Below are 17,633 nucleotides of genomic sequence, written 5' to 3' on the forward strand. Positions count from 1 at the left end.
ACTACATCTGTTGTATTCAGGCGCACTTGACAAATAAACTTTGATTTGATTTCATGCTCCAGATACACAACTAGTCTAAAGAAGGCCAGTTTTATTGATTCTTTAATTACAACAACAGTTTTCAGTTGTGCTAACATAATTGCAAAGGGGTTTTCTAATGATCAGTTAGCCTTTTAAAATGATAAACTTGGATTAGCTAGTTTCCAGCTACATTAGTCATTTACAACATTAACAATGTCTACGCTGTATTTCTGATCAATTTGATGTTATTTTAATGGACAAAAAATGTGCTTTTCTTTCAAAAACAAGGACATTTGTAAGTGACCCCAAACTTTTGAACGGTAGTGTAAGTATTCAGACCCTTTGCTATGAGACTTGAAATTGAGCTCAGGTGCATCCTGTTTCAATTGACCATCCTTGAGATGTTTCTACAACTTTATTGAAGTCTACCTGTGGTAAATTCAGTTAATTGGACATTATTTGGAAAGGCACACACCTGTCTATATAACGTCCCACAGTTGACAGTACATGTCAGATCAAAAACCAAGCCTTAAGGTCAAAGGAATTGCAAGAAATGCTTAATTCTGCAGGAGTTATTTTTAAGGCTATGTGAGAGGTTATAGACCTACAGTCAGTGTCCAGATTTCAGTTTCCATTAACCAATCTGAACAGTAGGCTACAGTTCCCTTGACATGCCATAGGCCTATTTGAAGTCCCGTCTTGTGGCTGTGGAATTTGTGTACCACCTCACAATCATCACACATAACGTAGCCGGTACTGCTATAATCCTCTTTTACCACTTCACCAAATCTTTTCTGAACATGACTTTTCTGGCCCTCCCTCCTATTTATTTTCAATTCTCCTTTCGTAGCTTTTGTCTTATTGAATTCAACTTCGACAATGTCCTTTATTGCATCTGTGTATTGACGTGAACTTTTTCTGCCCATTCCCAAAAGCATTATTTGGCTTTCTGCCCATTCCCAAAAGCATTATTTGGCTTTCTGCCCATTCCCAAAAGCATTATTTGGCTTTCTGCCCATTTCCAAAAGCATTATCTGGCTTTCTGCCCATTCCCAAAAGCATTATTTGGCTTTCTGCCCATTCCCAAAAGCATTATTTGGCTTTCTGCTCATTCCCAAAAGCATTATTTGGCTTTCTGCCCATTCTCAAAAGCATTATTTGGTGATTGGCGGTGTAGGCTATTTGGCACACGTACAGTTAAGCCCTGAAGCTTAGGTTTATGCACTAATAACAGATAGCCTAAAATAATCAAAGAAGAACCTCAGTGTAACCTATATATATTGCACAAGAATTATACATTTATGGATTTTTTTAAGGTATTGTTTCTCTTTATTCAACCCACCCACCTACCCACCCACCCTTCAGCCACACAATATTTAATGACCCTAAACCCATCCTCCCGGGACTGCAGGTTAAGAGTCAACCTGCGCATCACTAGTGTGGGTGCTTACATTTATTAGTCAAGGTGTGCTGTGCTGATGCCATGTATTGGTGGAGAATGTTATAATGTTCCAGACGTATGGTTTCCAATCTTGCAGCAGCTAGTCCTGAATGACTAAAAGTATTTTACTGAGTGGCTGCTGGCGGGGGTTATTTTCCATTGTGTCAGTGGGGCTGGCTTAGGGGTTTGAGGTAGAGTCGAGAGTGGGATATCGGGAGAGAAAGAGAGGCAGAAAGGGAGAGGGGGGGGGTTGAAGGCTGAGGTTGTCATCTGGTTCTAATTGGTTGGGAATGCTGGTGTGCAGTGTAGTCTTGTGTGTAAGAAGCACTGCATAAGAAACAGCCTGCTTAAAATAAAAACTACACAGGCCCAGTATTGTCCTGTACCAACCCAGATATAATATTATCATGCAGGGGGAAAAAAGCCACTTTTTGGTTTTGTTTTGGATATACCGTAGATACAAAACACATCTGATGTCAATGTCATTACAGTCATGATAGTTTCTCAAGCAAATCCATTTAGCAATTCAACCCAAATCAAGTTGATAACTTTTAGCACGACCTCATCGGCACATTAAGAAAAGTCCATTTGGTCCTGAAATATGTATTGTTGTTCACCCATGCAGCCATGTCCACCGTTGGAGGAAACTCTGAGGGTTCCCCCTGTGTGTTCCCCTTCACGTTCCTTGGAGACACTTATGACAGTTGCACTGCTTCTGGACGTAGCGACGGTAAGATGTGGTGCGCCTCCACCAAGAACTACGACGACGACCGCAAGTGGGGCTTCTGTCCTGATCAAGGTAAATATGTCATCTTTGACATTATGCTTGTTTGTAGGTGGTTTTAGCAGTTTAGCGGACAATGACAATTCATGTTTATTTATTTGAATCATTTGTATTATTATTCTGTTTTATTCATTAATGTCATTGTCATTGTCTATGCAGAATGAAGGGAAAGTGGCCAACAGGAATTTCCCAACATGGAAACTATTTTCATTCCCCTGAATATAACTTGACTTGTTATGCTTTGAATATGTGTTGCTGTATCTCTCACTCCTATTGGTGTTGTCCAGGCTACAGTCTGTTCCTGGTTGCGGCCCATGAGTTTGGCCACGCCCTGGGCTTGGAACACTCCCAGGACCCTGGTGCTCTGATGGCCCCCATGTACACCTTCACCAAGAACTTTAGACTGTCCAACGACGACATCAAGGGCATCCAGGAGCTCTATGGTCAGTTTGAAATTCTTATGTACTGCTTATGGGTTATGAATGTGTTATGAAGTCATTATGTAGGTACCTTTCAAATAATGTGTAACCATGACTTCACCCGCTGTTCATAACCAGAGTGCTTTGGTGAATGTCCTGCAGGTAACAAATGTATTTCTCCTTGTTGAAGGATATCAATCTCATCTACTCAATGCTCACCATGTTGCCTCTCCTTTTCCTCTCAGGTGCTGGTACAGACAAGCCCGTGCCTCCCACCCAGGGCCCAGTCACTCCTATGGACATCTGTAATGAACCTGTGGTGTTTGATGCTGTGGCCCAGATCAGAGGAGAGACCTTCTTCTTCAAGGACAGGTAAATGATTTACTGGGGATTCTACAGTATTACTTCTGATTTCCAATGGTTAGAGCAACATTTGACCTTTTTAGGTAATTCACTTTTGTTTGGCAACATGCTTTTTGAGAAGACCAATCTGACCACTGATCTGTCTAAACAGGCAGAAGGAACATTTAACCTGATGACTCTTATTTTAGACTCTGTGGTTAGTCATTGGAGCAGACCAGTCCACAAGTTAGACCTCACAATCCCCAACTAAATCATTTCACCACAAACAATGGGTAGTTAAATAGGGGGCTTTGTTTGGTCTCAGAATGAATTACTTTCTCTTGGCAATCAGTTGTTTTGTTTGAATGAAGGGGGTGGTGTTATCTCTGTTTGTCTGAGCTCTAATGCTTAGTATAAGTATACAGTTATGAAAGAACTGGTAATAATAACCACTTTCACAATCCTGTATCAACTATGGTAAACCAAAATGGCTGCCTGTTATTCAGATTGTAAACGAGAGCCTACTATACAGTACAGGGTACAGACTTCAACTGGGATTGTCCTATGTAGTGTAGAAAAGGAATAGGCTTTCTGTATCTCTCCATCTTACATGATCTGTTGTGGTTCATTCTCAGCTTTCCATGACTCAGTGTACTTTCCCTCTGAAACATGAACTCTTCACCGCAACAGATTAATCCTGTCTGGGACAAATTATGTTAGGAACACTTTCAACCCAAACAATAAGCTATTGCATGCCATCCAAATGACAAAATGTTGACTGAAAAGCAGGTTTAGATTAGGATTCATTGGACATTTATATGTTCCTTCTCAGACTTTACCGCCACATCTTTTAGCCTTCAAGGTTTTAAGGTCAGCTTTACTATATAGCTGTCATTGCTGACTTGGAACGCTGTCCAAAGCAAACAAGTAGACTGCCTGGCTTTGCCCCCTGCACACCCTGAGTCAGGGGCTGGAGGGAAACCACCCTCAAATCATGCTTACAAATCCTGCTTTAGTTCATGGAGTCCTGCTTTAGTTCATGGAGTCCTGCTTTAGTTCATGGAGTCCTGCTTTAGTTCATGGAGTCCTGCTTTAGTTCATGGAGTCCTGCTTTAGTTAAGCGTTAAGTCTTTACTCGCTGTGGTTCACCATGCATTAACACTGTTCAGGGAACAGGGACAAACATCATGCTGAAGGCTGTTCTGTTGACTATAAACTACTGTATAAACAGTGTCGTGTTTGGTTGATGTGTCAACGTAATATTCACTGTTAAAGGAGGGAGAACTGGCAATTAAAACCGGAGTATGGTTTTAACAGTCTCAATAGTTAGTTTAGAAATGATTTGACTATGCCTGTAAGTCATATCTTTGATTGGGTTAGTTTGGTTATTTTTTAGGCATTTCATCTGTCTGCTGCTCAAACATCCTAGAGAATACCTATACAATGATGTGTTGTGGACAAGACACTGGACCTGGGGATTTCAGGAGAGATTCTCCATTTCCTCATCAGCAAGATCATTGTCTCATTCAAAATGATTTGCGGTTTTCTAGTTCCATGATATCATTAACAATGACACATATTCAATGATAGCTATAATTATGGGGTGTGTCTCTCAGATGGAGGGAAATGACATTACGGAGTTACGGCTGTAGGATCTTAATTTGAGCCAGTTTGCTACAGTAGGGAAATAATCCTGAAGCAAAAGGAAATGTGAATAATTATGTGGATCATAATTCATGGATATTTTTGTAGGTGTTGATACATTTTAAGTTAGTGCAAATCGAGTCTGAGATGTTAGTGGAAATTACACACTTTAGAAGCCTTTTAAAAACGTGAATAAACTGCTGTGCAGGAAAATTCTCATCAACAAAAGAGTGGTCAAATTAAGATCCGACATCTCTATGGAGGAGTTACAATACCAAACCCATGGCTGCAAGATATCTGGACTCAGAGGGCCAGTTAGGCTGTATCTCAGGTTTCAGTGGTGGGATGACTTTGGTCCCTAGTTATTCATTGTTGGCTCTAGGTCACCAGATGGTTTAGCTATCAGAGCAGAGGAGTGAGAAGAGATGGAACAGAGACGCGAGAGTGAGAAGAGATTCAATATAGAGACAAAGAGTGAGGAGAGATGGACACTCAAGTCAATAAGCAAAGATTAGGATAGAGACTACTAAGGTTATTGGCATTTCGTTTCCTCAGACAAATGTTTTTCGTGGAGCTGTCAACCAATCAAGGTTAATAAAAATAGCCTAGGCCCATTAGGATATTGATTTCTGTGTGCATCCGTTTTGTTTTGTTCTGCTTCTCCCTAGTTTTAGTCAGTAGACAGATAAATAGGGAAGTCACAGACTGGAGGGCAGTCACCAGTCTAGTGGGTCAATGTAATGTCTGGAGGGCAGTCACCAGTCTAGTGGGTCAATGTAATGTCTGGATGGCAGTCACCAGTCTAGTGGGTCAATGTAATGTCTGGAGGACAATCACCAGTCTAGTGGGCCAATGTAATGTCTGGAGGGCAGTCACCAGTCTAGTGGGCCAATGTAATGTCTGGAGGGCAGTCACCAGTCTAGTGAGCCAATGTAATGTCTGGAGGGCAGTCACCAGTCTAGTGGGTCAATGTAATGTCTGGAGTCTGGAGGGCAGTCACCAGTCTAGTGGGTCAATGTAATGTCTGGAGTCTGGAGGGCAGTCACCAGTCTAGTGGGTCAATGTAATGTCTGGAGTCTGGAGGGCAGTCACCAGTCTAGTGGGTCAATGTAATGTCTGGAGTCTGGAGGGCAGTCACCAGTCTAGTGGGTCAATGGAATGTCTGGAGTCTGGAGGGCAGCCACCAGTCTAGTGGGCCAATGGAATGTCTGGAGTCTGGAGGGCAGTCACCAGTCTAGTGGGCCAATGTAATGTCTGGAGGGCAGTCACCAGTCTAGTGGGCCAATGTAATGTCTGGAGGGCAGTCACCAGTCTAGTGGGCCAATGTAATGTCTGGAGGGCAGTCACCAGTCTAGTGGGCCAATGTAATGTCTGGAGGGCAGTCACCAGTCTAGTGGGCCAATGTAATGTCTGGAGGGCAGTCACCAGTCTAGTGGGTCAATGTAATATCTGGAGTCTGGAGGGCAATCACAAGTCTAGTGGGTCAATGTAATGTCTAGAGTCTGGAGGGCTGGACAATGTGTACATCAGTTTAAAAGTGTTGGTGTGGGTAGGATCATCTCTCTAATGTCTCTGGTGTAGGTAGAATCCTCTCTAATCTCTCGGGTGTAGGTAGAATCCTCTCTTAATATCTCTGGTGTAGGTAGAATCCTCTCTCTAATCTCTCTGGTGTAGGTATAATCCTCTCTCTCTGGTGTAGGTAGAATCCTCTCTCTCTGGTGTAGGTATAATCCTCTCTCTCTGGTGTAGGTAGAATCCTCTCTCTCTGGTGTAGGTAGAATCCTCTCTATATTTTCTCTGGTGTAGGTAGAATCCTCTCTCTAATATCTCTGGTGTAGGTAGAATCCTCTCTAATATCTCTGGTGTAGGTAGAATCCTCTCTCTAATATCTCTGGTGTAGGTAGAATCCTCTCTCTCTGGTGTAGGTAGAATCCTCTCTCTCTGGTGTAGGTAGAATCCTCTCTCTCTGGTGTAGGTAGAATCCTCTCTCTCTGGTGTAGGTAGAATCCTCTCTCTCTGGTGTAGGTAGAATCCTCTCTCTAATATCTTTGGTGTAGGTAGAATCATCTCTCTGGTGTAGGTAGAATCCTCTCTAATCTCTCTGGTGTAGGTAGAATCCTCTCTCTAATCTCTCTGGTGTAGGTAGAATCCTCTCTCTAATCTCTCTGGTGTGGGTAGAATCCTCTCTCTAATCTCTCTGGTGTAGGTAGAATCCTCTCTCTAATCTCTCTGGTGTAGGTAGAATCCTCTCTCTAATCTCCCTGGTGTAGGTATAATCCTCTCTCTGGTGTAGTTAGAATCCTCTCTCTCTGGTGTAGGTAGAATCCTCTCTCTCTGGTGTAGGTATAATCCTCTCTCTGGTGTAGTTAGAATCCTCTCTCTCTGGTGTAGGTAGAATCCTCTCTCTCTGGTGTAGGTAGAATCCTTTCTCTCTGGTGTAGGTAGAATCCTCTCTCTCTGGTGTAGTTAGAATCCTCTCTCTCTGGTCTAGGTAGAATTCTCTCTCTAATCTCTCTGGTGTGGGTAGAATCCTCTCTCAAATCTCTCTGGTGTAGGTAGAATCCTCTCTCTCTGGTGTAGGTAGAATCCTCTCTCTCTGGTGTAGGTAGAATCCTCTCTCTCTGGTGTAGGTAGAATCCTCTCTCTCTGGTGTAGGTAGAATCCTCTCTCTCTGGTGTAGGTAGAATCCTCTCTCTCTGGTGTAGGTAGAATCCTCTCTCTCTGGTGTAGGTAGAATCCTCTCTCTCTGGTGTAGGTAGAATCCTCTCTCTCTGGTGTAGGTAGAATCCTCTCTCTAATCTCTCTGGTGTAGGTAGAATCCTCTCTCTAATCTCCCCTGTCTCAGCATGTTGATGGAAAGCAGATCTGGACATGAAGGATGAGTAAGACATGCTGGTGGTCTAACTTCATTGTGTGCTCAGCACCTTATTTACAGTCAATGGCTCAGCACAGGGCTGGGTGGGAAGTCTGCAGCATAATCCACTGAACTGAACCCACTGTTCACTGTCACTGTTCACTGGCCTAGTGATTTTTTTTATTTTTTTTATTTAACCTTTATTTAACTAGGCAAGTCAGTTAAGAACACATTCTTATTTACAATGACGGCCTACATCGGCCAAACCCAGACTACGCTGGGGCAATTGTGCACCGCCCTACGGAACTCCCAATCACTGACACTGAACACAGACAGCCCTGCTAGCTAGGTTTCTCTAACCTCTCTGGCTACATCTTATGCAGGAAGTGTATTACATATGCATCCAGAATGTGACAAGAGTGAGTGTAATGATGAAATCTCTGTGACCCAGATATAGTATTTCCTGTAATCTCACAATCAGAGGTGGACATGAATTGTCTTCCTGTCTGATTCAGGGTCAGGTTGGCTTGTTTTGTGGGACTAATTCAACATACCTCAACCTTGAGTAGATTGCTATAGCAGATCATCATATGACTACTTTGTCCATATCTGCATAGCATTTTATAACCATTAACAGGCTTTATCTATCTGAGAAATATCTGGCTCTTTGAAAAATAGGTCAATGGACAAGACTTGTGGAGCTGCTGCTGCTGTTGTTGCTCATGCAGCTGCCTGTTGGAAATCTGGGCAAGACGGGTCTTGTTCCCCTGGCTTCGAAAAACCCTGGTCCTAACGAGAACCAGATGCTGAATGAATCAGGCTATTGTGGCTTCGCTGCCTGGGCTGCTGAAACTCTCCCTCTCACTCACTGCCCCACTCTCTCTTTCTCCCTTTACTTTCCCCTCTCACATCTCTTACTGTCCTTCACTTTCCCCTCTCTCTTTCACTCTTCCCTCCTCTCCCCTCTCCCTCTTTCCTACTCGCCGCTCTCTTTCTTCTCCCCTTCCTCGCTCCTTCTCTTCCATCTCCCCTATCCCCTTCCCCCCTCTCCTCTCTTCCCCACTGCCCTCTACTCTCCCTTCATCTGACCCCCCGCCCCTTTCTCCCTTCTCTCCTCTCCTCTCAGCCCCCTCTTACATGATTTGAACCAGTAGGTAACTTCTCTCTCTGCTCTCTCTATCAGGTTCATATTCAGGTCAACCAACTTCCGGGGCAAGCCTTCAGGTCCCATGCTGGTAGCCACCTACTGGCCTGAGCTCCCGGTCACCATCGACGCTGCCTATGAGAACCCACTGGAGGAGAAGACTGTGTTCTTTGCAGGTAATGTATGTATGTGAGACTGAGTTGTGTCATCCACCGTTGAGATACAGTACCTTCAGAAAGTATTCAGACTTTTTCAAAATTTTGTAACGTTACAGCTTTATTCTAAAATTGCTTTTTTTTTAATCACACTATCCCATAATGACAAAGCGAAAACAGGTTTTTAGATTTGGGGGGAAATGTATTAAAAATAAAAGTATTCAGACCCTTTCTCAGACTCAAAATTAAGCTCAGGTGCATCCTGTTTATATTGATCATCCTTGAGATGTTTCTACAACTTGATTGGAGTCCACCTGTGGTAAATTCAATTGATTGAAAAACATGAGCTGGCGCACACACACCCATCATTTTTTTTTTTGTGTGGAGGTGCTGACTAACGGCAAATAAACTATAAAAATAAAGAGAGTCACACACTCCATATATAAACTTCCAGTCATTTATTGGGTAAATCACCAACGTTTCAGCATCACTGTGCCATTTCGGACATGATTTGGTAAGACACATACCTGTCTATTTAAGGTCCCACAGTGGACAGTGCATGTCAGAGCAAAAACCAAGCCATGATGTCAAAGGCATTGTCCATAGAGCTCCAAGACAGGATTGTGTCGAGGCACAGATCTGGGTAAGGGTACCAAAACAATTCTGCAGCATTGAAGGTCCCCAAGAACACAGTGGCCTCAATAATTCTTAAATGGAAGAAGTTTGGAACCACCAAGACTTTTCCTTGAGTTGGCCGCCCGGCCAAACTGAGCAATGGGGGAGAAGGGCCTTGGTCAGGGAGGTGACCAAGAACTCGATGGTCACGCTGACAGAGCTCTAGAGTTCCTCTGTGGAGATGGGAGAACCTTCCAGAAGAACAACCATCTCTGCAGCACTCCCCAATCAGGCCTTTATGGTAGAGTGGCCAGACGGAAGCCACTCCTCAGTAAAAGCCACATGATACCCCGCTTGGAGTTTGCCAAAAGGCACCTAAAGACTCTCAGACCATGAGAAACAAGATTCACTGGTCTGATGAAACCAAGATTAAACTCTTTGGTCTGAATGCCAAGCGTCACATCTGGAGGAAACCTGGCACCATCCCTACGGTGAAGCATGGTGGTGGCAGCATCATGCTGTGAGGATGTTTTTCAGTGGCAGGGACTGGGAGACTAGTCAGGATAGAGTAAAGTACAGAGAGATCCTTGATGAAAACCTGCCCCAGAGTGCTCAGGACCTCAGACTGGGACGAAGGGTCCCCTTCAAACAGGACAACGACCCTAAGCACACAGCCAAGACAACGCAGGAGTGGCTTCAGGACAAGTCTCTGAATGTCCTGTTTTTGCTTTGTGATTATGGGGTATTGTGTGTAGATTGTTGAGGAAAAAACACAATTTTATAAATTTTAGAATAAGGCTGTAACGTATCAAAATGTGGAAAAAGTCAAAGGGTCTGAATACTTTCCGATTGCACTGTACATACGTACATACATTACATACGGTACATAATAGGGTTGAATATTTTCCCTGTATTTTACAAATGTTCCATCCCTAGAATAAATCACTTTTCTCCTGGTAATTTGGCTAAAACCAGAAGTGTCATTGAAAAGCATTATAAGGAATATAAATATGTCTGGATTTGATTAGAGCGTTGATCAGCATGAAGATTAAAACCTGATGCTACCTGAGCCTGACGAGCCATCCATATATTAAATACATTTAATGAGACATATATTAAATACATTTTATGAGACACACATTAAATACATTTTATGAGCCACTTTTAATGAACCCAAACCCAAAAAAAGCCCAAGTAATTGTGCAGTTATCCAATAAATGCCCATAGTTGTAGCTAGCTACAGTGCCTTGCGAAACTATTCGGCCCCCTTGAACTTTGCGACCTTTTGCCACATTTCAGGCTTCAAACATAAAGATATAAAACTGTATTTTTTTGTGAAGAATCAACAACAAGTGGGACACAATCATGAAGTGGAATGACATTTATTGGATATTTCAAACTTTTTTAACAAATCAAAAACTGAAAAATTGGGCGTGCAAAATTATTCAGCCCCCTTAAGTTAATACTTTGTAGCGCCACCTTTTGCTGCGATTACAGCTGTAAGTCGCTTGGGGTATGTCTCTATCAGTTTTGCACATCGAGAGACTGAAATTTTTTCCCATTCCTCCTTGCAAAACAGCTCGAGCTCAGTGAGGTTGGATGGAGAGCATTTGTGAACAGCAGTTTTCAGTTCTTTCCACAGATTCTCGATTGGATTCAGGTCTGGACTTTGACTTGGCCATTCTAACACCTGGATATGTTTATTTTTGAACCATTCCATTGTAGATTTTGCTTTATGTTTTGGATCATTGTCTTGTTGGAAGACAAATCTCCGTCCCAGTCTCAGGTCTTTTGCAGACTCCATCAGGTTTTCTTCCAGAATGGTCCTGTATTTGGCTCCATCCATCTTCCCATCAATTTTAACCATCTTCCCTGTCCCTGCTGAAGAAAAGCAGGCCCAAACCATGATGCTGCCACCACCATGTTTGACAGTGGGGATGGTGTGTTCAGAGTGATGAGCTGTGTTGCTTTTACGCCAAACATAACGTTTTGCATTGTTGCCAAAAAGTTCAATTTTGGTTTCATCTGACCAGAGCACCTTCTTCCACATGTTTGGTGTGTCTGCCACAAGCCACCTGGGAAACTTTAAACGACACTTTTTATGGATATCTTTAAGAAATGGCTTTCTTCTTGCCACTCTTCCATAAAGGCCAGATTTGTGCAATATACGACTGATTGTTGTCCTATGGACAGAGTCTCCCACCTCAGCTGTAGATCTCTGCAGTTCATCCAGAGTGATCATGGGCCTCTTGGCTGCATCTCTGATCAGTCTTCTCCTTGTATGAGCTGAAAGTTTAGAGGGACGGCCAGGTCTTGGTAGATTTGCAGTGGTCTGATACTCCTTCCATTTCAATATTATCGCTTGCACAGTGCTCCTTGGGATGTTTAAAGCTTGGGAAATCTTTTTGTATCCAAATCCGGCTTTAAACTTCTTCACAACAGTATCTCGGACCTGCCTGGCGTGTTCCTTGTTCTTCATGATGCTCTCTGCGCTTTTAACGGACCTCTGAGACTATCACAGTGCAGGTGCATTTATACGGAGACTTGATTACACACAGGTGGATTGTATTTATCATCATTAGTCATTTAGGTCAACATTGGATCATTCAGAGATCCTCACTGAACTTCTGGAGAGAGTTTGCTGCACTGAAAGTGAAGGGGCTGAATAATTTTGCACGCCCAATTCTTCAGTTTTTGATTTGTTAAAAAAGTTATAGTCTGGCTTTTCCTGCATGGGACTCCAAGAGCTAAGGGGCATTTTTAAGGAGGCCAGGGGAGCAGAGGTGCTTGGGTATTGCGCAAGAGACAGAGGCTATAAGTTATAAGCTTATTATGCATAACCCATCATTAATTAGCTAAATATAAGGTTAATACCTTATTGAATGTATTACCTGATAGCGGTAGGTGAGGACATCCTATATATAGGGCTGTATGTCAATCTAGAACAGGATGATCTATTTTGAATGGAGTTGATGGAGAGAGAGACTGCGATTTGGGCACTGATTTAAAGCAACAACAGGCTGTTTTAAAACTCTGCAGCTGCAATACAAAACATGTTCTATCTTTACAGTTAAAAAACAAGGCGACCCCTGGAAGCCAGATGGAGATGGTGCATTCAGTCTTTCTATTACTGAGCATAGACTATGCTGTAGCAAATGTAGGCCCACCTGTCACAAGAAGAAAAGTTACCATGATGAGATGATAGGTCTATATGCACAGTGAACTACGCTCCATACTGAGATGGGCTGTCTGTCCCCACCCTGAGATGGGCTGTCTGTCCCCACCCTGAGATGGGCTGTCTGTCCCCACCCTGAGATGGGCTGTCTGTCCCCACCCTGAGATGGGCTGTCTGTCCCCACCCTGAGATGGACTGTCTGTCCCCACCCTGAGATGGGCTGTCTGTCCCCACCCTGAGCGTTGATTCATCATGCAGAGGCCATAGAATAGCCAGATTTAGAAATTGCTAATAATTTAACAATTCCATTTCACGCCATGCTGTTTATCTAAATAATTTATTATAATTTACTGGTTTCTCACAGTTACTGTATTTATCCTGGGAAAAGGGAGTGGTAAATCTCGGTAACCGGTTTCTCACAGTTACTGTATTTATCCTGGGAAAAGAGAGTGGTAAATCTCAGTAACCGGTTTCTCAGTTACTGTATTTATCCTGGGAAAAGGGAGTGGTAAATCTCGGTAACCGGTTTCTCACAGTTACTGTATTTATCCTGGGAAAAGAGAGTGGTAAATCTCAGTAACCGGTTTCTCAGTTACTGTATTTATCCTGGGAAAAGGGAGTGGTAAATCTCGGTAACCGGTTTCTCAGTTACTGTATTTATCCTGGGAAAAGGGAGTGGTAAATCTCAGTAACCGGTTTCTCAGTTACTGTATTTATCCTGGGAAAAGGGAGTGGTAAATCTCAGTAACCGGTTTCTCAGTTACTGTATTTATCCTGGGAAAAGGGAGTGGTAAATCTCAGTAACCGGTTTCCCACCATTCAACCCTAATACATACATACAGTTTTTTGGTATGTATGAATGGGAGAGTATGTAGATTAGTTGTCATTCACTGTTGATACCCAGGAGAACAATCCAGGATTGCACGCTTGCATATATGCATTTCATTTTTGTGCTTATTGACTTGATCAGAAAAACACACAATGACATTTTAATGTCTGTTTCCTCTCTCTATCACCGTTAAACGGCTGTGACAATTTCCAGTAAATAACATCCTATTTCTAAGAAGTTCACCGTTAGGAGAATCATAAGTGTGTCTTTTAGTATTTCAGTCAAGTAAACTGCTAGTATGTGGTTTGGACATTTTGGACATTAGTACTGTAAGTAGTTATTAGTGGTTTATAATGCATGCCATGCATTGTAGAAGCATGCCATTCTCCTTTAGAAAAGCTCCATGAAATCAGAGCCCTTCCAAAACATAGTGTCTCTATTTAAGAGGATGAATGCTTGGCCTTGTAGAACAGAACCATTTATTTTCCATCCAGCCCTTCAATTGTAAAGCTAGGAGTCACATTTCCTCAATCATTTATCCAGTCCTCCCTAACCACAAGATATGATCAAATGTTAGCCTGGCCCCAGATCTGTTTGTGCTGTCTTTCTAACTCCTATGATCATTGTCTCTGTGGCTAATGAAAAGGTAAGAGTTTAGAGAAACTCTATCCTCACAAACCCTTCCCTGTGAGCATCTTGACCTGTGCTCATTTGCCATCTCTCCCCTCCTCTCTCTCATATAGGCAATGAGATGTGGATCTTCAATGCAGACCAGATAGAGAAAGGCTACCCCAAGAGGATCTCCTCTATAGGCCTGCCCACAGACCTGAAAGGCATTGACGCAGCCTTCTCCTTTGGAAAGAGCCAGAAGACCTACCTGTTCGCTGGAGACCAGTTCTGGAGGTGAGTCACCACAACACAACCCCTATCAAAGCCTGTGTCTGATCCACTCAGGATTGTAGCGATGACATCGCTATAGAATTAGAATTACTTTAAAATCTAATTCTATAGACGTCACTGTGTGTTGATGTGTTGGTGTGCTGCTGTGCTGAGCCATGTCTGCTTTTAATGAGAGACCTTAGCTTCCAATGGACTGTTAAAACAGCTCACTCTGCTCTTACCTAATACAGGGATAATGTAAGATACTGTTGCTGTATGTACTTAACTCTTGCATGACTGCTGTGATTTGTCAACCAAAACGGCCCAATCTTCTCATACCTAACAGACTAACATAGTATTATGTACTTAACATAGCATCATGTACTCATGACTAAACATTGATATCATGGCCTCTGTGTGTCATCATGCCCCTCCAGGTACAATGAAGCCAAGAAAAAGATGGACCCTGGCTTCCCCAAGCTCATCGCTGACTCCTGGAACGGAATCCCAGACGGCATTGACTCTGCCTTTAGTCTGAATGGCATCGGTAAGCATACTAGAATACAATACTGTATAATAGATACTTTATTGAACATCACTTAGAGTGACATCACCACACACACAGAGCAGGGGGGATAGAGGTAGAGAAGGAGACAGAGAGGGGGGAGGGATATAGAGAGAGATACTCACTGGACACAGACATCAATTCAACGTCTATTCCACTTTGGTTCAATGTAATTTAATTGATCTGACGTGGAAACAATGTTGCTTCAACCAGTGTGTGCCCAGTGGGATATCTACTGAAGAGAGAAATAGAGAGAGAGATGTCAACTGGAGAGGTAGCTGGGGCCTGTGTGAACATGGAGGGAGCACTGCTTCCTGCTTCAGTCTGAGCTGTACTGACACACCACTGGCTGCAGGCTTACATTCCTGACAGTTAGAACCCAACCTGACGCCGCCAGTCCTCTTATTATGAACTGGCACCTGGCCTTAAAGCTGGAATCCTTAGTGGTGAAACTGCCACGTCTGTTTAGATATTACAACAAAGACGTTACTTAAAACAACCAAAACTGTTTTATTCACTCTGACATTATTGCACTGCACATCATTGCACGCCCGATAGGCAGGAGGAGAGAGAGCAAGGAGAGGGGGCAGAAGCAGGAGGAGAGAGAGTAGAGGCAGGAGGAGAGAGAGTAGAGGCAGGAGGAGGGAGAGTAGAGGCAGGAGGAGAGAGAGTAGAGGCAGGAGGAGAGAGAGTAGAGGCAGGAGGAGAGAGAGTAGAGGCAGGAGGAGAGAGAGTAGAGGCAGGAGGAGAGAGAGTAGAGGCAGGGGGAGAGAGAGTAGAGGCAGGAGGAGAGAGAGTAGAGGCAGGGGGAGAGAGAGTAGAGGCAGGGGGAGAGAGAGTAGAGGCAGGGGGAGAGAGAGTAGAGGCAGGGGGAGAGAGAGTAGAGGCAGGGGGAGAGAGAGTAGAGGCAGGGGGAGAGAGAGTAGAGGCAGAAGGAGAGAGAGTAGAGGCAGAAGGAGAGAGAGTAGAGGCAGGAGGAGAGCGAGAGCAAGGAGAGAAAGTAGAGGTAGGAGGTGAGAGAGAGCAAGGAGAGAGAGTAGAGGCAGGAGGAGAGAATAGAGAGAGGAGGAAGTAGAGAGCAAGCAGCGAGAGTAGTATAATATAGGAGGTAAATCTTACGTCTATGGCAGTTAACCAGGGTTTTTTTATACCCTTGCTTCTGACACACATATACTATACATCACACACCGCGCTTCCCGACTAAGAAACAGTGTTTGATAGAGCCAGCCTGTGCTGCTTCACAGAGGTACCTCTGTCTTCATTCTAATTAGCCTGAGCTCCTCCACCGCTGATTCCTGATTGGGTGTTTTTACTGAGGAGACGAGTGACATCATCATGTCCTCTTCCTCTGGCTTCTAAGCTTCTAGGGGACATATTTTACACTAACTCACATTTTCCCTTCTAGTGTGTAAGGCCTCGTGGCTTGCTCAAGGTGAAATTAGATGTATATTTGATGCACTGAATGTGATGATTTTGATGTACCTTGTCTCTCATCATAATGTTTGTGTTTTCCAGATTACACCTACTTCTTCAAAGGTGCCCACTACTTCAAAATGGATGACAGTAGCCTGAAGATCGTCAAACTGGGCGAGATTACAAAGGACTGGCTGGGTTGTCACTAAGCAACAGTGAGACGCATAGACGTTGGCTAAGCTCTCAGCAGACTGATTCCCCCATCCCTATCCAACCAGCCTATCCTGCACCCTAGCCTAGAAACTAAAGACACCCTCTAACACACCGTGGGACCATCTACACAGGCTGAACATAGGCATCAGGATGTTGTATTATATTACTGTGTGATATTATCAGTTTCTATGTTATGATGATGCAGATTTACTTGGATCTCTCCACCTCGTTGTTTGTTATTAGAAACTCAGACATCCGGTATGTCCACACTACATAGAGACAGGCAGTGTTGTACTGGAAGATATTCTCCTATATAAATGTAGCTTCACCTGAGCAGTATTGCATCATCTGGAGAATGAATGCTGTCTATATTTACTGCTATGTCTGCATTCTAGAGACTACATGATACTGCAATAGAATGAGAAATAGTCAATAGCAATTACAGTGTTGTGGAATACATTTGAAAATATGAATTTGCACAATATGTCTGGACAGATAATGGTGCTTATAGAAAATGCTTATTTGCATGATCCTATATTTGATGTGCAGTTTTTCTACATTCTTTTCAGACTATTTTCAGAAGTAAGTACTTATAGACACACCTTATTCTTCAAATAGGGCTAGCACTTTGTATTAGACTATACAGGGGTACTGCACAAATATGGAGACCAAATTCTCCATTTTGTAGGATCTGTCTATTGTTTCACTGATGGTACAGGGAGATGAAAGGCATGGACTGCCTAGAGACTATCTGGTTTGTTGCATGATGGAGTCATGACAAGAGAAGTACCACAGAAGTATTGTGTAATAATCTTTTTCTATTGTTGTTTTGATACTAGTCATTTTGTTTTGATTCGTATGCTTTTTTATAATGTTTTGTGCAATGTGTCATTCTCTGTCTGTAAAATAATAAAGATGGATGGTCAATACATGTTGTGTGTGTGAGTGTAAGAGAAAAGCCCTTGATGTTTCTTACCAGATAGGACTGTCACACTAGATATGACTATGCCTTTCTGTAGCCTACTAGCACACAATTTGTAATCAGTAAATTAATAGTTTATAAATAGGTGTAGTTCTAAAACGTTTTTTTCTCAAGTACACTTCATACTGTACATTTGTATTCCGGTCCTTGTTGAGCCG

General features: G+C 43.0%; 1 protein-coding gene across 2 annotated transcripts in view; it reads left to right on the forward strand.

Annotated features, from left to right (window-relative positions):
* LOC100135793 (matrix metalloproteinase-2) overlaps positions 1-17,422 on the forward strand; it is a 27,086-nt gene extending 9,664 nt beyond the window's left edge. Inside the window, exons 8-14 of one of the 2 annotated variants that reach the window (XM_036963145.1) lie at positions 2,088-2,261; positions 2,534-2,689; positions 2,911-3,037; positions 8,689-8,825; positions 14,167-14,326; positions 14,740-14,849; positions 16,383-17,422. In XM_036963145.1, coding sequence (XP_036819040.1) covers positions 2,088-2,261; positions 2,534-2,689; positions 2,911-3,037; positions 8,689-8,825; positions 14,167-14,326; positions 14,740-14,849; positions 16,383-16,489 — 971 coding nt within the window. In that variant the 3' untranslated portion in view covers positions 16,490-17,422. 2 annotated transcript variants of the gene reach the window in all.
* Positions 17,423-17,633: the final 211 nt, after the last annotated feature.

This window comes from Oncorhynchus mykiss, chromosome 26 (genome assembly GCF_013265735.2).
Source record: "Oncorhynchus mykiss isolate Arlee chromosome 26, USDA_OmykA_1.1, whole genome shotgun sequence".
In the NCBI taxonomy this organism is placed as follows: Eukaryota; Metazoa; Chordata; class Actinopteri; order Salmoniformes; family Salmonidae; genus Oncorhynchus; species Oncorhynchus mykiss.